We start from the raw sequence: 22,959 nt of genomic DNA on the forward strand, positions 1-22,959 counted from the left end.
CTCAAGCATGCCCTTGGTTGCTGCATCCTTCAGGTGAAATAGAACAACCACAGATATCTTTATTCCAGTTTGGAGCAGATGCATGTTGGACAAGTTATTACTTAAACAGTAAAAACAACTGCATTATATTTAGTGCAGAAGGAATTGCAAAATCTCCCCTGTAATTTGCTTCCAAGAGTACAATAAAACTATGATAATCCGGCACCTGATTGTTTAGAAATTCCGATGGTCCGGCATGTGACATGCTCATTAGTTGGGAGTGAGAGTAGGTCAGGACAGAGTGCAAGTCGATGTGCAGCTGGAGCCCAGATTGGGGTCCAGAACACCAGAGGTCAGGAATGTGGGTAGGTTTACAGCCAAAGCCAGGGTCTAGAGTTCTCGTATATATCCTGCTCCCTCAATCTCACCAGTTTCACTTGAAAATTTATTATCATACAGGTAGTTCTGCTACAATGCATGTTTCATAACATGAATTGGTTATAATGTGATTGATGGATTAGAGAACAGTATTTGCATTACGCAGGTTACAGCATTGATTACAGCATGATTGGGATCAGGAAAAGCTGTTTAAATCTGTGCTTTGAAGGTAACTATAGTGTGCAGACACCAGAGACTGCAGATGCTGGAATCTGGAGCAACAAACCAAATACTGGCAGAACTCTGGGTCAGGCAGCATCCATGGAGGGAAATAGACAGTTGAAGCTTCGGATCCACATAAAGGGTCTTGACCCGAAATGTCGACTGTCCATTTCCCTCCACAGATGCTGCCTGAGCCACTGAGTCCCTCCTGCATTTGTTCATTGCGACTACAGCCTGTTCTGCTACGAATCAACTTTCCGTAACGCAAGGTTTCTTAGGAGCATAATTGTCGCATTATAGTAGACCTATACTATGTAATGTTTTGTTTTAAATGTTAATTAAAAGTCTATTAATAGGAGTAACATCCAATAGTCTGGAAAATCTGCTAGTCCAGCACCACCAAAGTCTGAAGGGCGCCAGATTGTTGGAGACTTTGTATTTTGGCAGCATTGAATTGCGGTGCGTTGGGTGTCACAGGCTGTTTAGCTGCTAAAAGATACAGGACTACCAATCTCAGTTTGTGAGGCTAATTGAAGCAACACTACTTATTCCATAGTTTTCTGCTATAGATGAACAGCTCCCACTGGTTTCCCATGAGTCCTTACTTCAGAGTTGTTGGTATGTAAGCAGCTTCTCGTTTTGTTTGAACTTTGTCAGTCTGTGAATACTTCTGCCAAGCAGTCAGGAGGATCTTTCCAATCTCCCTTCCTATTGTAGATAGGAAATCACTGATGCTGCACTGTTTTGTTACCTACCATTCAGTTTCCCAGGAGGAATGAAAGACAAACTTTGGTGAGAAATGAAAAAGGGTAAACACGGATGTTTAACGCAAGAACACAAAAGATAGAAGGAGTTCAGATGAAAATTGGCTTTGTGTAAGGGTAGAGTGATTTTGTACAGTCTTGGGCTTGAAAAATTGAATCCTAGTGGGTCCCAAATCCTCTGCCATTCAAAAGGATCATATCTGATCTAATCTCCTCTTTCTTGCCTGTTGTGCCATAATCTTTGACTCACTAGGAGACCCAGAATCTGTCTGTCTTGGCCTTTGAATATGGTCAATGGTCCATAGCTGTCCAGGATTGAGAATTCCAAAGACTCGCAGCCAAGAGCAGAAACTTCTACTCATCTCCATCTTAAACAGGGGACTCCATACTCTGAAACCATGCCCCTTAATTCGAGATTCCTCCACAATGGGAAACATCCTCTCAGCATCCATCTGTCAAGTCCCTTCAGAATATTACATGTTTCAATACAATCAACACTTGTTCTGCTGATCTCTAATGATACTCGGTCTAATCTGTTCAACCTCTCCTAATAAGACAACTCCTTTACTCCAGGTATCAGCCCAGTGAACCTTCTCTGAGGTAAACCCAATGTAGGTACATCCCCTCTTGAGTAAGGAGACCAACTGTAAGCAGTTCTCAAGGTATAATCTCGGTACCATGTGTATAATTGCTTGTTTATTACAAGACTTACAAATCATCTTGACTCGATGTTTGAATGTAAATTAGAGCTGCCAAAGTTGAGCATCTAAAGCAGAAACACTTGGCCTTTTGACTCCATTGCATTTGCCTGACATCACAGCTTATGCATTGCTTGTCTTGTGTGCAGGTGAGGCTATTTTGAACGTTTCAAAGACGCTTGGATTTTTGTCAAAGTTTATCACGAAGTGAAGAGTACTGTCACTAAAGCACAACATAAACATTGGAATAACTTCAGAAAGGGGAGTTCCTGTGACAAATGCAGTTAAGTGCTTGGGCATGTCATTAAGTCCTGGTTGCCATTGTGCTTTCCTATACAAATTCCATTATAGACACTTGAATAGGAATTAAATAATTCCACACGAGAATAGTTAAATCTTCTTCCTTTCTAACCAGAACTTGGGTCTAAGTTTCTGATTTCTTGTTATTTAAAAACAGTCAACCCTTCGAAGGCAACAGTGTCTATTGACAGCATTGTGGCACCTAATGAGTTGGAAATGGCTGGGTCACAGCAAGTAGTCAATTTACAGCAATGTACTCATGAAACTGGGCCCATTTATGGAGAGGAAGAGACAGAACTTGTGACTGAAACTACAGCAACTTTCCCCAAGTAAGCAGGGCATTTTCTCCAGGGAAAAATATGTAATGAGTTGAAGGACAAATTATGAGCATTAGATCAGTGTTGGTCATTTACAGCAATATGGGCACCAGATTAGATTTTCAACTGAATTAGCCAATCATCCTCACTCTGTCTATGCATCCATCAAACAGTCTGTACTGGGCAGGTGGCACTCATGACAATGTCTTTTGTTGTATACTTCCTAGGACCTTTTCAGACTGCAGTGAAATGAATAACTGGTTAATCCTTCAATGAGTGAGGGAGGAATGTTGGCCAAGACTCCAGTTTAAACATACCAATTAAAATTAATGTGTTTTGTATAATGTGGTGTTTTTCATTGTAAGTTCACACTGGAGGTTTAAAATCATCCAAATCTGTAAAACTGTTAAGAAAGATCCTGGAGTCAAGTATATAAAATTCCACAAAAATGTACAAAATTATATTTTATTGAAAACTATCCCCAAGAACTCATTGACTTCTGGCAATGAGGTTTTAAGTTGGACTGTGCCTGAATCTTTGGAATGACATTGTTAGACCCAGTGACTGTGCTCGCTGAAGGGCAAGAACTCTATAGCTGAAAATGACATTAAGCAGGCTTACAGAACTGAAACTATCAACCAAATTACATTCTGCAAAGTCAGTACAGACTGAAGTGATGATGTCCAACAGAAAAGTAGTTGGTGATGAAATAAGGTTGAGGTCTGTCCTAATAAAGATCTCTTTATATAAAGGTGTCAATACAGAGCTTAGAGATGCAAGAACTTACAGATGCTGGAATCTGGAGCAACCAACAATCTGCTGGAGGAACTCGGCGGGTCAAGCAGCATCTCTGGGAGGAAAGGAATTGTCGACATTCTGGGTCCTGATGCAGGATTTTGACCCGAATGCCAACAATCCCTTCCCCCCATCAAGAAATCCAGAAGGGAGGTCAGAGGAGAATTTTGAAGCCAATGAATAATTGAGAATGTGGAATTTGCTGCTACAGGAAGTGGTTGAAGTGAATAATATGGATGCATTTAATGAGAGGCTGGCTAAATATGTGAGGGAGAAGGGAATAGAGGGTCATGCTGAGAGATTTAGATGAGGAAATTCAGGAGGAGGCTTGGCTAGAGCATAAACACCAATGTGGGCCAGGTAGCCAGTTTCTCTGCTTTCCAATGTACAACTTCTGATATTATATGTGCTTACAATCTGTGTGTTTCACGTAGAAGTAACCAGCGTGGGGATGTACAGTGGGATGGTAAAATGAGGCGGAAGGTCTACATCTTCATTTGGAGACACAAGAGACTGCAGATGCTGGAATCTGGAGCAACACAGAAAATGCTGGAGGAACTCAGCGGGTCAGGCAGCATCTGTGGAGGGGAATGGACAGTCGACGTTTCGGGTCGAGACCCTTCATTTGCTCTGGGGCTTAGAACTTTGTATTCGGCACGGGATGGATAAATATTTTGTGTGTGCAAATATGTCTGCAACTTGTGGATATGGAAAAATCTGAGCTCTTGTGTGAAAGGGAGATCTCCATTTCTATTGCACGAAATGTCATGTTTATGGATAGGGATTCAGTAGTATTTACAAGAGGATCTGACTTCTTTATGGATGGGGCTGCTTGAGTCAAACATGTAACAGGCTTTTCTTCCTATTACTTGTATTTCCTGGTTAGCGTGACACTATTACAGCACCAGCGACCCGGGTTCAATTCCAGCCACTGCCCGTAAGGAGTTTGTACGTTCTCCCCGTGTCTGCGTGGGTTTCCTCCAAGTGCTCCGGTTTCCTCCCACATTCCAAAGACGTACGTGTTAGGAAGTTGTGGGCAAGCTATGATGGCGCCAGAAGCGTAGTGACACTGTGTGTTTCGATGTACATGTGACTAATAAAGATATCTTACCTTATCTTATGTATTCAAATGCAAAAACTCCAGGTCAGCACCCCAGCATTAAGGATACTCATTTCTGCTAACAAAATGGTTCTTTGGAAAAAAAAATGAAGCATCTTGGTGCAAGAGTTATCATTTTTATTGCCAGTTACCAGCCACTCAGTAGTAATGTTAAAAGATTGCTTCCTCTCTATTAGGGACCCATATTCCCCCCCACCCCCCACCCTCCATTATGAGCAAGGAAGTCTAGTCATTTGTAACTGAAGTTGTTTTATTATTTTATCGTTTATAATGGTGGTTTGAGTACAGACTGTTTAGTGCAGTCTGAGATTTAAGATCTTCAGGAGCAGGCCATTCAGCCTTTTGAACCTGTTCTATCATTCAGTAAGATCACGGCTGATTTTTTGACCCCCTTGTCCACATGGTTCAGCTATCAATGTGCTTGCCGACCAGTGATCCACAGCTCTCTGGAATTCCAAAGACTTTCAACCTCCTGAGAAAAGAAATTCCTTCCCTCAGTCCTGAAGGGTCAGCTCATCCTGAGACTAAACCCCCTAGTTCAAGGATTGTTAAATAAACATTGAGTTGCAATATGTCATTGAACTAATCTGTTCTGTGCTGTATGTTTAAATATTGGTGTTTCTCCCCATATCTCTGAGAGGGCTTGGCTTTGAAGGGGGAAAGTGTAAAGGAGATGTATGGGGCAATTTTGTTTTATACCAAGAGCGGTAGGTAACTAGAATGTGCTGGCAGATATGATAGTGGCATTTGAGAGGCTTTTAGACGGATGTCTGAATGTGCAGGGAACGGAGGCATATGGATCAGAAGGGATTAGTTTAATTTGCACTGTGTTCGGTATAGACATCATTGGTCGCTGTGCTATACAATTTAATGTTCTATTATATTTGTGCCTGCCATAAACTCAACCATGCATGCTGCTGTTCACTTACCAGACGGCGTATTAGTGGTGGGCATGTTGGAAGGGAGAGGTGGCATGGTCGGCAGCAGGTTCAATACCAGTTGCCGCCTGTCCTGATGGTTCTGATCTCGCTGGATCTCATTGGTTGTGATTAGATTGTTTTTGCGCTTCTGGGGTGGAGGCTGCACTGGCTTGGCAGCTGGCAGCAGCTGGCACCTGGCCTCCAGCTGTGCGATAAGGTAGGTCTGGTTATTTGCCAGCATGGCCAAGTGTTGGTACTTGTGCTCCAGGTCCCTGTAGCGGTTGGAAAGCTGCATCATCTCCGCCGTCTGATTGAGAATCTTGTTCTCAAGCTGAGAGACCTCGAGGGCGTTATCCCGCTTCCGAATGATCTCGTGGAGGAGCTGCATGTACAGCTGGGTGACTCTCGAGTTCATGTTTCTACTCTCCTTCCGCAGAAGCTTCACCTCATTAACCACCCCTCCGTCCACCTCCACCAGCTGCTGCAAGCTCTCGATTTGCCTTTTCTGCTTCAGGAGTTCATTGTTGATCACCTCCAGCTCTTGCTTATTGACCCGACTCTCCATCATGGTCTCAGGCTTTGAGTTCACACATATGGCGCCTGTGACCTTCTGCTGAGGCACGATGAAGGTATACGAGCACTTGTTTTCCATGGACACCGTGGCGCGTTTGCGTCTGCTCGTGTGGAAGGACTGCTCATCTCTTTCCTTGCTAGATTCAGACTCCTGCACTTTGTCAATGCCAATGGCAAGCTCAATCAGGATCAATAACGTGACGAGCATCAACTTCTTCATGGTGGTTGTGCAGGCAAATATCCTCTGTAAGGAAGAAAGAGCAACGATGATATTAACTCCAGCACTGGGGAAAAGAACACACTCACCAAATATAAAAGGAAAACCTTTCCAGAGATTAATGTTCTTTACACTGTAAATCTTGCAGCAATTTAGGAAATATCTTCATTTGGTGAGAATTCTCTACCCGATTATAATCTCACTGTCTACCAACCCAGACAAATATGTCTCCAGCGTAATGTTACTTCTACAGACTGCATAATGTCTGCTAATGTTAGCCAGACCCAGCTGTGAACACCTTGCTTTTTATACAAATATGTGTTCTGTTTATGTTGGAGTTATTGATTCATGCTTGATGTAAATTTGCATTCTCACTGGTTCCAGCTCTCTTAATTTTCTCTGTCACAGAAAAATGCTAAGTTCATTGGTCCTGGTATGGACCAAAGAGCTTAGAGATTTGTGTCAAGCCAGGAACATGATCCAAATTTCAAAACAGATTTAACCGTCAGCTGTCAGTGTCTGTACCCATTCTGGGTCATTCCGACTTGATTCTGCCTGAGGGTCTGATGGCAATAACAGGCGAGCACTTACAGTCCTCTGTTCCCACACATGTCCCCAGTCAACTTCAGTTATACACAGAGACTTGATGGTGGCTGGGAATCGAAAACTGTTGAACAATACTTGCCCTCTTAATAACAGATTTGTGTAAGCTGTGGTATGTCTGACTGTCAACCTCATTTATTATTGTTTCAAAGCACGCAGAACGGAACAGGGCAGTCTCACAGCCAAGGGGTGTCCTGCCCCTTCGTAGAACCTCACCTTGATCATTCTGATTTTAACCAATAACAACAGGGAAACAAAACATCACAGAAGACCTCCCTAGAATTCATAACTCCGTGCAGTCGCTTGCAGCCTTGGGCAGAGCAGCTGTGCTGCATCCAGATGGGATGCTTTCTATGGTGCATCTGTAAAAGTTGGTGAGAGTCACCCGAGACGTGCCCAATTTCCTTAGTCTCCTGAGGAAGTCAGAATCAGATTTATTATCACTGACTTAGATGACGTAAAACTTGTTGCTTTGTGGTCGTAGTATAGTGCAGTAGAGGCGCTGGTGAGCTTTCTTGGCCATGGCGTCTACATGGTTGGACCAGGACAGGCTATTGGTGATCTTTACACGTAGGAACTCTCAACCATCTCCACCTTAGCACCATTGATGTAAATAGGAGTGTGTGAACCACCCCACTTCCTGCAGAAAGCTCTTGTGATGGTAATATATTCCTAAGTGACATCCATAAATTTTGTTTTAAGAACGTGACTTGCAAAATGTGGATTTTATTTACAGGCTACTGATAAATTGAATTTGTTTGTAGACAGCTGGGCTAAATAAAGCTGAATGACGGCATTCCCGTCCACAGTTGCTCTGTCCTCTGAGCTCAGCAGCATACAGGCATAAGGGGAGAGGGTGCAGGTGGTCTTAACACTCGGCCTCTCAGCTTCACATCTGGGAGGGCTGGTGGAGGAACAGAAACGCCAATTCATGCAGAAATAGGAAAGTGTTTGAGAACATAAGAAAATAGGAGCAAAAGTAGGCCATTTAGCCCCTCAAGTTTTCCCTGCCGTTCAATGGCTGATAGCAGGCCTCACCTCCTCATCCCTGCCAGTTCCCACAGGCCTCAACTCCCCGATCTTTCAGAAAGTTCTCTACGTCCTCTTCAAATACCCCCAAAGATCTAGCCTTCACAGCCTTCCGAGACGGAGAATTCAAGAGATTCACCACTCTCTCCAAGAAGTTCCTGTGCACCTCAATTTTAAATCTTGTAACTACGTCCCTTCACTTGAGGCTACCCCACTAGTGGAAACATCTCAACATCTACCCTGTTGTGCCCCCTCAGGATCTTGCGTGTTTCAAGATAAGATCACCCCTCATTCTTCTAAACTCCAAAGAATATATTTTATTTTAGTTTGCATCTTAAGCATCATTTCAATTTGTTTTCAAATACTTTTTAGTTACATTAGTTCAAATGACTTGATTAGTCTTTCAAAATATCTTCAACGCTCAGCAACATTTATAAGCTGGGCAAGCTGTCAAAGCCTGTCGTGCCCAAGGGGTGGGCGTCAAAGGAAATGTTGCCTGAAGCCTATTTCACTGCTCGGAGCCCGCTCCACCTTACAGGACAGTTCTCGGGTGGGGAGGGGAGAGTTGTCTGATCTTCCCAATCTGGAGAAGGTTGGTCTGAGAGGGCAGGGACCATGGGCAGCAACCCAGCACTGGGCCTGGTCCCATGTAGGCTGATAACCTGAGGGAAGAAAGCCAAATGAATAAAGGTACAGGAGCAGAATTAGGCCATTCAGCCCATCGAGTCTACTCTGCTGTTCAATCACGACTGATCTTTTTTCTCAACCCCATTCTCCTACCTTCTCTCTGTAACCCTTGACCCCTTTACCAACCAAGAACCTATCAATCTCTGCCTTAAATACACCCAATGACTTGGCCTCCACAGCCCTTTGTGGCAACACATTCCACAGATTTACCACCATCTTGCAGAAGAAAATCCCCCTCATCTCAGTTCTAAAGCGATGTCCCTTTATTCTGAGGCTGCGCTCTCGAATTCCAGACTCTCCTACTAATGGAAACATCCTCTCCACGTCCACTCTATCCAGGCCTTTCAGTGTTCGGTAGGCTTCAATGAGATTCCCCCCCTCATCTTGCTGAACTCCATCGAGTACAGGCCCAGAGACATCAAGCGCTCTTCATACATTAGGCCTTTCATTCTTGGGATCATTCTTGTGAACCTCCTCTGGACCGTCTCCAGGGCCAGCACATCCATCCTTAGATACAGGGCCCAAAATTGCTCACGATATTCCAAATGTAGTCTTGATCAATAAAGCCGCAGCTGTACATTCCTTGCTTTTATATTCTAGTCCTCGCAAAATGAAGGCTAACATTGCATTTGCATTCCTTGCTAGTGACTCAACCCCAGTAAGGCTGGCAATAGACCAAGCAGAGACACAGGAAATTCTGCAGATGCTGGATGTATCTGGAGCAATACACAAAAAGTGCTGGAGGAACTCAGCAGGTCAGACTGCATCCAGGGAGGGAAATAAACAGTCGACATTTCAGGCCGAGACCCTTCATCAGGACTGGAAAGGAAGAGGGCAGAAACCACAATGAGAAGTTGGGGGGAGGGGGAGGAGCACACGCAGGCAGGTGATGGGTGAGTCCAGGTGGTGGGGAAGGTAGTGGGTGGGGGAACAGTGAGAAGATGTAATAAACTGAGAGGTGGACACGCTTCCAACCTGCGTTACAGAAAATGAAAAAATGATAATTTTTTTTAATGTCTGATAATACTGGATTTTGCCAACCAACAGTTTAAAAAAAAAACCCAAGCAGCCAAAATAATGGGAAAATTTTAAACTCTAAAGATGGTTGAAGTTTCCCAGTAAATTTTCTTTCTATTCCATTTTGAAAGGAAATAAATGTTTAACTTTTGCTGCTTTGAACTTTGAGCATCTTGTGACCCCAAGGTCATTGAACAGATGGCCAAGTCTACAACAACAGGACCCTTCACCTTATCAATGTCCTGTTCTGCTGTCGAAATGACTTGATCACCCATCTCCAGGGCTGTCTTGTAATCTTTGCTTTCTACTTTCACCCTTCCCGATCTGTGATGCTAGCCAGGAATACAAATGCGTTCACAAAATAGAGCCTGTCATATACAGTTTAATCCACATCTGCCTCTGCTGGATTAAAAAGCAATATAAAAATGTACTGATATTCTTGCAGAAATTCATCCGTAAAATATGTGCTGGCTTGTCTTCAGATGTAATGCGGTGAGTCTGAGGCACGCTCTATTCATGTACAGTATACCAGTGGCTATTTTGGTGATTTTACATTAAGTGCGTCACTGTTTAAACATGCCATTGTTTCCTTGATTTACATTGGTTGAATGTTTTAAACTATTCATGACCTTTTGGAGTTCAATCATGCACAGAGGGCAGTTGTAACCGGTGAGAAACTGAGATGATGTATAAACAAAAGACAAAGTTCAGCATGTGATTAAGAAAGAGTGACGCTATAAGTCGAGCTTATTGTCATGTGCACAAGTACATGTACGCACAGGTGCAATGAAAAACTTACTTGCAGCAGCATCACAGGCACATGGTATTAGAGGCACAACATTCAGAAGAAAAACATAAATTATACAAGAATTGTACAGGGAAGAACACAATTAGAACCAAAAAATAAACAAAGTCCATTGTAGTGCAAAGTGGTCAAAGTGATTACAGTGTTACTGTACCGAGGTAGTGATTAGGGTTGTGCAGGTTGGTTCAAGAACTGAATGGTTGAAGGGAAGGAGCTGTTCTTGAATCTGGTGGTGTGGGACTTCTAGCTTCTGTACCTCCTGCCTGAAGGTAGCTGTGAGAAGATGGCATGGCCTAGGTGATAGGGATCTTTGATCATGGATGTAGCTACTCCTGATGGTGGGGAGGGATGTGCCTGTGATGTATTGGACTAAGTCCACTACTCTCTGCAGCTTCTTACATTCCTGCGCATTCGAATTGCCGTCCCAGGCAGTGAGGCAACCAGTCAGGATACTTGCAACAGCACATCTGTCAGAGTTTGTGAGGGTGTTCGGTGACATGCCGAACTTACTTAACCTTCAAAGAAAGTAGAGACACTGGTGCGCCTTCCTTGTGAAGCCCCAACCTTTTATTACTGTGCCCGAAATCTGTTGGTGCCAAACTAGTGCCTTGTATCTTCTTGGGCAGTCCCATAGGATTGGGTTCTGAGGTGGCTGATGTGGGAACTGATGACTCTCCACAGACGGGGTAGGCGGGTGGGTAGTTTGTGAGGTGGTGCACTCCTTCCACCGCTCACGTGGAGCCTTCGTACTGAGGAGTGGAAGTTGCCCATGTGTGGTTTATTGTGATGTAGGGGAGCGGTTGCACCCCGGCTTCACAGAGCATGGTCTTGACTGAGTGGCAAAGGGGAGCAAGGTGACTGGAGACCCATCTGTGTTGCATGGGCATCAGTGCTCACATATTAAGGTGCCATCCAGAACGTGTACACTTGCAGGCATGCACACGTGTATGACCTCGGGCATAGCACCCCTTGGCCTCTGCCTCACTCCTCACCCCGCGACAATATACCGACCGGGCTGTTTCTGCTCCCCAGCTCCAGCCTTAAATCTACCCATCCTGTTAACTTCTCAGTCCGTGTTTTGATGACAGGGAGAATATCTCTGTGACTCCTTTGTTTGAAGGCCACTTTTATGATCTTAACTGAAATTCTGCTAAACTAGATGAAGACGAGGGTTTCAAAGGCTTTAGCAAACATTTGTATCAGAAGGTGTGAGAGGATGGTAGAAATTTGTGCCATCAAATGTTTACCCTGAACTTCCTTAGAAACATTGAGCCAGGTATAGAACTTCCTCGAAGAGTAATGGAGTGATACCTTTTAGTGCAAGGGATTAATCAAAGGGAGAGATGTTCCAATTAGTGTGGAGTTTTGAGGGAAAGAGTTCAAACATACTTGTCAAAAGAGAAAACACAATATTTCAAAATACTGTAAAAGCTGGTGCTAGAGTCTACTTTTAAGTATTTTTTAAGGGAATGGAGCATGTGACTTATTACACAGTTGTGTTCAGCCAGTCAATTTAAGCTTGGTATCATTTTATGTTCACAGGACTGTTTGTTGGTATCTGTGTTTGCACATTGGTTCATACGTTCAAGGTTTGGTTACCCAGCATGTGGAGACTTGACAGGTGCCCGTTAACCAAATATACAAGCTGACCCTGATGACAATCTGGGCGATTCCCTCGGCACTGCCCCAATGTCCACCCACACACTCCCTCTGAAGTGTTGATTACCCGACAGTGAAATACTGAGTGACCAAACTTTTACTGTATTTTACTAAACCTGAAGTAATTAAACTGTGAAATATAACCCCGACGAAATACAAAATTGACATTTTATTTCATTGTTGACCAAAAGATTATGGGAGAAAAGCTAATTGTACTCAAGAAAGTTGTTTCCATTAATTGAAGTCTCAGATTGTTAGACAGCAAAGGAAAGAGCAAGAGGGAGACTTGTGTGCTGGTGTGACATGTTACCATTTTTATGGTACATTTGTGTGTGTCTCTGTCTTCTTTCATCTTTCTTCTTCCCTTCCCCTCACTACCCCTCCCATCTGCCTTTCTGTTTTTCTTTTGGCACAGTCTGCTGCAGGATATTTTCTGGCCGTGACTGTCTCAGAGGGGTGTCTATTGTAAAGCATAACACGTCAGAGTAACTTTTTCTGTTGCTGGCATTTAGCACCGCTCTGTTTATATATTTTAAAAGAAAGGGAAATCTTAATAAATCCCAGACCCTGGCAATGTTTGAAACTGTTTTACTGAGAATTCCATTCCCTGAATGAGCTTGTGGATTACAGGAGCAATGTTCCTGCCGACAGCACCTGCTCACGGAGAGATTTGATCCCAAGGGCACATGAATTCTGGGGAGGAAGAGCGGAGTGGTGTGGAGTTCTTACTGCATTCACTCAACTAGAATGGGAGATCAGCAGTGATCCCAAATCAGCATCCAACCAATCTTTGCAAGGTTCAGTCCAGTCCAAGGTTTCATTTTAGTTTGTCTACACGTGTAATTGTTGGCAAAAATTGAACAGAAACCCATTTATGCTTCTTTATTCTGCATTCTTTCCCCTCCCCCGTGCAAAGAAAGAATTGATCTGTTCACGTGTAAACACTGGTTTCTGTCCGACAACACCTGTGGAAGCTGTAAATTGTTTAAAGGCATTGATACATACACTTAGATTTTAAAAATAAGCAAAAATGCTCATCAAGTTTTTGTAGCATCTGTGGAGAGAGAAACAGAGTTACCTGATGTTCTTTCATCACTTCTGTTGAAATGTGTCCATTCTGAACCTTTAACTCTGTTTATCTCTCTGCAGGTGCTGCCTGACCGGCTGAGTATTTCATGTACTGCCTGTTTTCTTTTCAGATTTCAGTTTTTTTTTGCTTTTTAAGTAATAAAAGGAATATAATTACATCATAATTCCTGGACATTGCCCCCCTTTCTGTTTAAATGTTTGTTAAGGATAAACAGCACCTCACTTGACTTTGATGCCTTCAACAGTGAAGAAAAGATTGTCATTCAGCACATCTCCAGAATGAATTCCTTGATACTGATTAGCATTTGAGGTTTGGATATGGTCAGGTTATACAGGTTAAAATTTGTCACTCTTTAACGGTCATACTTTTGTATCATTGTTGTATTTTTAAAATGTTGTTTGAATGTAATTATTAGCTACATATTTAAATATAGACTATATAAAATATGTAAAATAGATTTTATATTTATGTTTACCCATACGTGAAATTTAAGAGCACATGGAGCAAGAATCCTAATTACACAAACATTCAACTTTTTAATGTTTTTGGACTGCAGTTATCCGGACCTCAATCTCGTGTCACCACTTGTTAGTGCTTCTCCAAATTCTGAGGAAATCCAAACATTGTTAGGAATTTCCTTCCCTCCCCTCAAAGCTAAAGAGGGGAAGTACTATTCAAAGTCTCAAAAATTTATGTACTTTTCTTTGACAATAAAGTAATGCAGTCTGTACTAACCCTATGTAACTGCACTATGTAATGAATTGACCTGTACGATCAGTATGCAAGACAAGTTTTTCACTGTACCTCGGTACAAGTGACAATAATAAACCAATATCAATACCAATTTTCACAATAGACAGTTTCCAAGAAATGTCCCATTAATAGCAGAACTATATGTGGTGTATGAATTTGTATAAAGCTGCTTAAAAATACATTTTAGGTGTGGCACTCTAGGCATTTGGGACAAGAGCTTATGCATGCGATATTTTTAGATTGTGCCTGCGTTTTTGGGTAATAATTAGTGCGCATTTATGGAATTTGCACACTTCTACTGGGGGATAAAATGGAAACAGTTGGCTCCTTTTAAATGGGTTTATTTTTGTGTATGCCTTTTGATCCTTGGAGCAGAAGTGGATATTGATTTGGTTACCAAAATAAGCATCAGCCAATCCAGGCTCAAATACAGAAGAATAAGATGTGGACCCACCCCCTTCCTGAATTCCCTCATCACCTTAGCCAGTTCCCAGGACTGAGGGTGACTTGCTTCCACTCCAGTTTTGTGGCTTCTGAGGTGGCTGACTTAAACAGAAAAATACAGCTTCTTGTCCCAGTGTAATATTGAAGCACTGCTGCATTGTTGCAGGTGCTGTCTTTGGGATGAACCCCTAAACTGAAAACCACCCCCTGCTCTCTGAACATAAAGAGATGCCATGACAAAATTTCAAGGAGTTTTACCTTTGTCCTGGCCAACATTTGTCCCTGAATCAACATCACTAAAACTTATTATCTAGTCATTTTTGGTTTTCTGTTTGTGGGAGCTTGCTGTGCCTAAATTGGCTGTTTTATTTCCCACTTCACAACAATAGCTGCTTCTCAGTGAGGTACGGGCAGTCACCAGGTTACGTAAAGGCTCCATTCCTGAGAACAGTTCATATACTGTTTTATCCATGTCAGAAATGAACAATTTCAATGAGGGTTGGTTAACACGAACATTTATTTATTACCTTTCCCTCTGTAGTTACAATGGTACAGATTCAGAATGTCCTACATCCAATGGCAAGTTTTGATGGCCTTAAATGAATGGATGCTACAGATTTTGATAACTTATTTTACAAGTGTTAATAGAATAGATTACCTTGCCAGTTTCCAAAACAAATCTCTTAAGTGGCCTCCCACTGTGAACCGGCACCTACGTTCCTAACAGACAATGGTGTCTCTTTGATTACTGTGGGAAGGTTATCTGTAAACAGCTTTTTTTTTGAAGACTGGTTATTTTTTAAATTAACTGTCACCGCTATTCATTAACTCCTGAAGATGTTTGCATTTCTGTAACTAACTTTCCTATCTTGAAAAATTCTTAAACTCATGGGAGAATCTCCGTAAAATCATATTTCTGTAAGTCAGGTCTTCCGTAACCCAGGGGAACCCCCGTATTTGGTCGTAAACCATCTGGGAAAGTGCACAGCTTAGTAAGAAGTGTGAGGCTCAGAAGCTCATAAGAGTTTTCTTTCCCTGCGGTGATCCAGGCTGGAAGGCAGCCTGTATTGTGGAGTCAAATGTTGCTTCTCTCTGGAAGACCCTACATCGTTTGGCTCTGGAATTCTCCATCAAGCATAAATTTCCTGCAACTTGACAGTGCTAAAATAGCACTTTCACTGTAAAGCCAAAAAGCTGGCTCAAGTACGGAGTGGAGAAAGACGATACTCGTGCAGTCATTCGCACTCCTCTGAGATCAGTGCCAAGGCATTGTTCAATGCACTGTAAAAGTATCATGTGCCTTCATCCCTGCAGTGCTTGAAGCTGGCAGTCATTGCTTGAGTGCTCACAAATCTCACCCTGATGAGCACGGAATGCCAGTTAAAGGTAAAGCCAGTTGGCATTGTGCAGAATGCAATCCCGCTTCTATTAGTAAAACACACAGATGATTTTATATGGAAACTTTCCGCAGTACCTTTTGTGACGTGCTGGCGCTACTAGAAGTGTAGTCACTGTTGTCGTCTTCTCGGGGCAGTTCCTCAGCATCAAGGAGAACCTGCTTCCACTATAGTTCTGAGCTGATGGATGAGGCCAATGTAGGACCTGCAGACACTGCAGTAGAAGTGGCGGGAAGTGGTTGATGGTGCAGGTGGCTAGTTTGGGAGATGATGTGCTCCTCCCATGGTTTATCCTGGGCTTCTTGGTGCTCCCAGTGCATGGATATGAGGCTCCCAAAGCCATCCCAAATGCTTCTTCTCCCTTTTAAGAGGTCATGGGCCAGGGATTCCCATGAGTTGGTGGGAATTTCACACTTTGACAAGGTGTCTTTCAGAATATCCTTGACTAATTTCTTTAGTTCTGAAGTGATCAATGAGGCTCAGAATAGCATCTTTGTTTCAGGAGTCTGGTGTTGGGCAAACAAACAATGGACTTGCCTGCTTGGAGCCAACTTGAGTGTAACGTGGACCTTCACGCTGATGATTTTGGCCTTGTGTTTGTTCACGTACCCTGCCACTGGATTTGGAGGACTTTGCAGAGGCAGAGTTGGTGGTACCTCTGCCCTGCTTTGAGATGCTTGCTGTAGGTAGTCCAAGTCTCAGAAGGGCAGGGATCCCTGCTGACCAAGAGCTTTGAGGTCTCAGTCTTCCTCAGACAACCAAAGGCTGTGTCGGTGCACAGAAGATGATGGTGAATTGCACCATCGCTGTCCGCCTTGTTCAGACGTGGCACCACAGATATGGGAAGTGATCCACATTTCAGGGTCATGGGTTGGGGTACAGTGTGGTGGAGAAGGAGCAGGGTGATAGAGGACCTTTTGGTTTGCATGTGGTTGGTACGAGGCCTATTTTCAATGAACTAGTCAACTATGACTTGGATCTCAGCATCCAAACCTGCACCGCACCTTGACTGCTGAGGTTGGCTGGCTATGGTTTTGGAGTGGAGGTGACAAGCTTGAACAGTTTCCCATTTTTCCTGCAGGTTAGCTCCACTCCAGCAGGAAGCTTGTTGGGGATGAGGTGCAACCGTGCAGCAAGAAGGATAGAGAAGTGTTGGGACAATGACATGGTCCGACTTGACACCAGTCTGCACAGTGTCAGACTTGTGATGTTGGCTGATAATAGGGCTTGAATGTTTCTCTTGTTTATTTACTTTAGTTTTCGGTTTTTATTCACATTCGGTTAGGACCACAGCTTGCATGCTGTCATGTAGCTATGGTAACATAGAAATTAATTCCTGAGGGCAGCTGAACTTGGGAAGGAAGGTCCACAGTCCATCTGGGCTGATAAAGACTTTTGTTAGTACAGAAGAGGTTGATACTGCTCCCTGCATTTCCAATGGATCCATAGCGAGGATCCATTCCGCCTCAAGATAGAAGAATATGCAACGTGAGTCAGGGAACGGCTCCTCAGCCACTGTAATGTATGAGGTGTGAGACCTGATTTGTGGTAAGGAAGCTCCCATAAACAGTGCTTGATATTGACAAAGGAACAAGCTGCTGGAGGGACTCGGTGGATCAAGCAGAGCTATGAAGGCAAAAGGATGGTCAACATTTTGAGTCAAGACTCTGCATCCAGTTTGCTCCTTCCTCCAGATTCCAGCGTCTGCAGTCTCTTGTGTCTCCTTGGTAATGACCATTTTCCAAGTATTGTGGGGTGAAGGGTAACTATGGGCCAGGAGACTATGGATAACTTCCTTGCTCTTCTTCAGAATTAGATCTTTTGTGTCCATCCAAGAGCAGACAGAGAATCATCTCATCATACAGGCAGCCCTCACTTGGAGCATCAGCCTCGATCTATGTATACGAGTCTCTTGTCACTTAAACCCTCTGATCTGCAGGTGAGAATGTTGCCAGCAGGACCACAGTCTTATAGTGCCAGTTCTTTCTGCCACCTTTTCTACCTCATTCAAAGTTGAAAGAGTAGTTTTCCATACAGGCCATTATTATATTTATATAATGCCTTTCACAGGCTTGTAATGTCCCAAGGCATTTTTCAACCAATGAAATACTCTTTGAAGTGCAGCCACTATTATAACATAAGCCAGGCTGAATAGGGTATGCAGACAGCAGTGAAGTAAATGATCTAATGGTTCATTTTTGTGATGTTGGCTGATAATAGGGCTTGAATTCTTCTCTTGTTTATTTACTTTAGTCTCCGGTCTTTATTCACGTTTGGCAAAATCGGATACTTTTGGTGATTTTGTGAGAACTTAAATTGGACGTTACATGCTGCGGAATGCTGAGGTTGTGAAGCATCAACATCTGGTCCCCAAAGTACGATGAACTTGCAACTGGTGACACTTGCCGACTCACTCAGGTTTTACTTTAACCATCTCCCTGACAAAACTGTCATTTTCTTACTTATTTGTTTTTTATTTTACTCCATTCCCGGCCACGTTTTCTCTCTCCCAACTTTCCTCCCCATCATCACACTCCTGCCCATTCACATCCCAGAGGCAAACAGGATTGATGAGTGGTGTGGATAAACATTCTGAAAGCTCGGCGTGATATTCTCAAAGCTAAATTCAGTGGTGTTTTCCCGGGTGTTGTGGCCAATATTTATCCCTTGGTCAACATTTCTAAAAGACATTATTTGGTCTTATTTCGTGGTGGGAAATTGATGTGTGCAAATTGGCGGTAATGCTTCTTACTGATTAAGATATCGTTATTAGTCACATGTACATCGAAACACACAGTGAAACGCACCTTTTGCGTAGAGTGTTCTGGGGGCAGCCTGCAAGTGTCGCCACGCTTCCGGCGCCAACATAGCATGCCCACAACTTCCTAACCCGTACGTCTTTGGAATGTGGGAGGAAACTGGTGCACCCGGAAGAAACCCACGCAGACACGGGGAGAACGTACAAACTCCTTACAGACAGCAGCCGGAATTGAACCTGGGTCGCTGGCACTGTAATAGTGTCACGCTAGATGTATGCACAAGGCATAAGCTCAGTTGGGGCACAGGCTACTCATTCAAAACAATGTGTGATGAAAAGAGCTTCATGTTCCTCAGTGTAAGCATCACCAATAGATTGTCCTGGTCGAACCAGGTAGGCACTATGGCCAAGAAAGCGCACCAGCCCTCCTACTTCCTCAGAAGGTGAAGGAAATTTGGCATGACCCTGTTGACCCTCACCAATTTTTATAGACGCACCTTAGAACATCCTACCTGGATGCATCACAGCTTGGTACAGCAACTGCTCTGCTCAAGATCACAAGAAATTGCAGAGAGTTGTGGACATAGCCCAGTCCATCATGATAACCAGCCTCCCCTCCATGGACTCTGTCTACACTTTTCACTGCCTTGGAAAAAGCAACCAACACAATCAAATAGAAATAAAGGACTGCAGATGCTGGAATCTAGATGAAAAACACGATGATGCTGGAGGAACTCAGCAGGCCAGGCAGCATCCGTGGAGAAAAGCAGGCGGTCAACGTTTCGGGTCAGGACCCTTCTTCAGGACTGAAGATAGGAAAAGGGGAAGCGCAATATATAGGGGGGAGAAAAAGAGCAGTGATAGGTGGACAGAAGAGGGGAGGTGTGCCCACCCTGCCTCCCTTCTTTCGTCGACCTGTCACTGCTCTCGTCCTGACCCGAAACGTTGACCACCTGCTTTTCTCCACAGATACTGCCTGTTCTGCTGAGTTCCTCCAGCGTCATCGTGTTTTTCAACATAATCAAAAACCCCTGCCACGCGAGACATTCTCTCGTTTTTTCTCCCCCCCTTCTGTCAGGCAGAAGATACAAAAGCTTGAAAACACGTACCGCCAGGCTCAAGGACAGCTTCTATCGTGCTGTTATAAGATTCTTGAATGGATTTCTTGTTTGTTACAGATGAATTCATGACTTCACAATCTACCTCATCATGGCTCTTGCATCTTATTGTCTGCCTGCACTGCACTTTCTCTGCAACTGTAACACTATATTCTGCATTCTGTTATTGCTTTTTCCTTGTGCTACCTCAAAGTACTTATGCTTTGAAATGATCTGTATGGATGGCTTGCAAAATTACATTTTTCATTGTATCTTGGTACATGTGGCAATAATAAACCATTTAACAATACCAAGTTGGGGATATACACACAAGTAAATTCAGCCCAAAGCCATCAGTCAACCAGAACGGCATTTCAATAGTACTTCATTGGATGTTATATGCTTTGGGATGCTGAGGTTGTGAAAAGTGCTATAGAAATGCAAGTCTTTTGCTTTGTTGTTTGAGACTCTACTTTGGACTATGTCACTTTGATATTTTGGAACCATTCTCACTGGGACTTTATTCTTTAAGTTCATGCCTAATGAAGTTTAGCAGTTTCAGTAGAGTTGCCAGGCAACAAACTCCTGTGGTACGTTGCAATATTGCTGTGTTTCGTGAACAAGAATAGCGTCAAGGGAAATGCAATTAGTGAACAATAACTCTTGTTTCTTTCCACTTTGAAAGAAAACACAATAGGACTCTGAGTGGCACTGGGATTTCCGGAGAAACGCTTGGTACCTGGCATTGACATCTGTTGGAAATTCAAACATTTCTTGAGCTACTGCATGAGGATTTTGGAAATCAGTTCTCAATAATTGTTCACAACTTTTCAGCTGTGCACTAGTTTGTTTCCCTTAACCCCTTGCTTGTAACTAGAATAAAGAAATTAGTTGATCTCTGGAAAATTGATAGCAGGATTGCAACGTAGGCATACCCAAGCTACAGTTAGTACTCTTGAGACAGGGTAGGAATTTTGTTTTGGAATAGTCTCGATCGTGACTTATTCTGCATAGCCTAGATCAGCAAGAGTTGGCAAATGAAAGTTCTCCAAGCTCCATTATATGAGGCAGTGTGGTGGCAGAGGTATCTTTTATCTCTTTATTCATCCCCCACCTTTCATGTGCATAAAGGCACGAGGGGCATAGATGGAGTGAATGCTCAGTCTTTTTCCCAGGGTTAGGGAATCAAGAACTAGAGGCAATAGCTTTAAGGTGAGAGGGTAGGGATTTAATAGGAACCCGAGGGGCAACTTTTTCACCTAGAGAGTGGTCCATATGTGGAATGACCTGCCAGAAGAAGTGGTTGAGGCAGGTACAATGACAATATTTAAAATACATTTGGACAGCTACATGGATAGGAAAGGCCGAGAGGGATATGGGTGAAACACGGGCAAATCGGACTAACTTAGATGGACGTCTTGATCAGCAGGGACCAGTTGGGCCGAAGGGCCTGTTCCTGTGCTGAGTGACTCTGTCCCAGGAATCTTTTGCTGCCATGTATGCACTGGTGGTGTAGATAAAGCATGCTGTACATAACCATCCAATCTGCCTCATTGTAACTCCGTGACAGTGGATGTTTAATACTCTTGGAGTAATCGTATAATTGCAAGAGGTGTGCCAACTGTGTCAGTCGGCCCTTCCAATCTCTCTCTCTCTCATTTCACTCTCTCCCTTTTAGTTCTCCCTTCCTTCTCCCCCTCCGCCCACTTCCTCTCCCAGCTCTCCCTTAAATTCGCACTCCATCCTCCTCCCTTTCCCTCTCTCCTCCTGTTCTCTGTCCACTGACCCCACCCCACCCCACCCTACCCTCTCCCTCTCCCTGACCCTACCCTACCCCCAATCTGACCCCCCCACCCCTCTCCCTGATCCCACCCCCCTCTGACCCCCACCCCCCTCTCCCCGACCTCTCCCTGCTCTGCCGACGCCCCTCTCCCGTACATCGGCGCATTGAGAACCTCAGGCGGTGCGCTGCGTTCGACCCCAGCCACCTGTTCTCGGGAGGGCAGCTTCAAATCCAACCTTCCTTCTCAATGCAGCTAAGAGGGAAAAGTTTAAAAACTTTTTCCTTTGAACCAAACTTCTCTAAGTGCGCACCCTTGCTGGAAGTCGAAGACAAGTCCTCATCCGACACACCTTCTGCCTGATAACGGCGTGAACCATACAAATTCCCGGTGTATTTGGACTTGGGGCAGTGTGTAGACTGACATTGCTGTAATCTAATTGAGGGGAGGGGAGGGGGGTGAAATCTGAATTGGACTAAATTGCCTCAAGCCTAACATTTGATCATCTTCATGTTTTCCTTCCCAGAGAGTAAAATAGCAAAAGGAGCCCCGAAATGCATGCGTTTGTTAAAGAGAAATGTTGCACCGTCTGCAGTCCGGTCGGTGCAACTAGAGCGCAGCTTCCGACCGTCCTGTCCGGCGTCCCATTGAGGAGCGACCGTATGTGCTCGCGTTCCGCTATAACGGAACGTGAAACCGCAGGTTTAGTTGCGAGATGTTGCTGTGAAAGGGGGCGAGGGCCACCGTAACCGAGCGGGCATCGACTGCCACCGGGCTCGCTGGTATCCGAGCCCTGATCTCACTCGTGGGCTGCTCTGCATTGGATGCCCGTGACAGCTTTTGTTCCCAACTCGAGTCCCACTCCAGACCGCGGCAGGGTCTCCCTCCTCCTTTCAACCTCGCCTGGCTGAATCACACTTGCTGAGCTTGCATTGGACATTGCCCCCCTCCTCCTCCTACCCCCACCCCCGTGATGCACCCCAGTTTTTGAAGGTCCCAGCGGTGTCCCCAACTGTGTGGCAAGCATACTGCAACTTGTGCCGGGTTACTGCGTTACCTGCCTCTGGAACTGGCTGACGTAGGAAGCACTCTAGTGGTAACCCGATCTGCCTTTGAAACGCTGTCTGTGGTGGTTAATATGCTTCAGGGCTTTCTGCTCTCTCTCTCTCTCTCTCTCTCTCTCTCTCTCTGTGGAACAAAGATTCCAAGAACAATTCTTGCTCTTGCCCCTGGCTGTCACCCGTCTCCTCCACCACCTCCCTGCTGGGTTACTGGGTCGTGCAAGGGGAGGGTTACCTGGGGTCTGAAAGAGGTTGATACCTTCCCCCTTCTTTGTAATGCTGTTTTTCTTTCAGTTCAGTAACAGCTCTTGAGCCTGCCAACATTTTTTCCTCAAGCGTCAGTTTGCTTCTGGAAAGTGTGTCTGGTGGTGAGACCAGCCCCTTTTAACTCCTGGAGTGCAAGAAGAAAGGAGAGCGGGGTAGGCTTGTAGGGGGGGGGGGGGGGGGGGGAGGGAGGAAAGTCGTCCCTCTCTCTTGGTTCTCAACTGATAAGGC

At 44.3% G+C, this 22,959-nt stretch overlaps 2 protein-coding genes across 4 annotated transcripts in view; one reads left to right on the top strand and one right to left on the bottom strand.

The window, feature by feature from the left end:
• LOC127582257 (ras-specific guanine nucleotide-releasing factor RalGPS1-like) overlaps positions 1–22,959 on the top strand; it is a 636,204-nt gene that overhangs the window by 307,452 nt on the left and 305,793 nt on the right. The gene's annotated exons all lie outside the window — the stretch shown is intronic.
• Positions 1–22,959, bottom strand: part of angptl2b (angiopoietin-like 2b) — a 49,809-nt gene that overhangs the window by 25,076 nt on the left and 1,774 nt on the right. Inside the window, exon 2 of the mRNA XM_052037423.1 lies at positions 5,503–6,310. Within this exon, the coding sequence (XP_051893383.1) occupies positions 5,503–6,286 (784 nt within the window). The 5' untranslated portion in view covers positions 6,287–6,310. The remainder of the gene's footprint in view (positions 1–5,502; positions 6,311–22,959) is intronic.

Source organism: Pristis pectinata, chromosome 23 (genome assembly GCF_009764475.1).
Source record: "Pristis pectinata isolate sPriPec2 chromosome 23, sPriPec2.1.pri, whole genome shotgun sequence".
NCBI lineage: Eukaryota > Metazoa > Chordata > Chondrichthyes > Rhinopristiformes > Pristidae > Pristis > Pristis pectinata.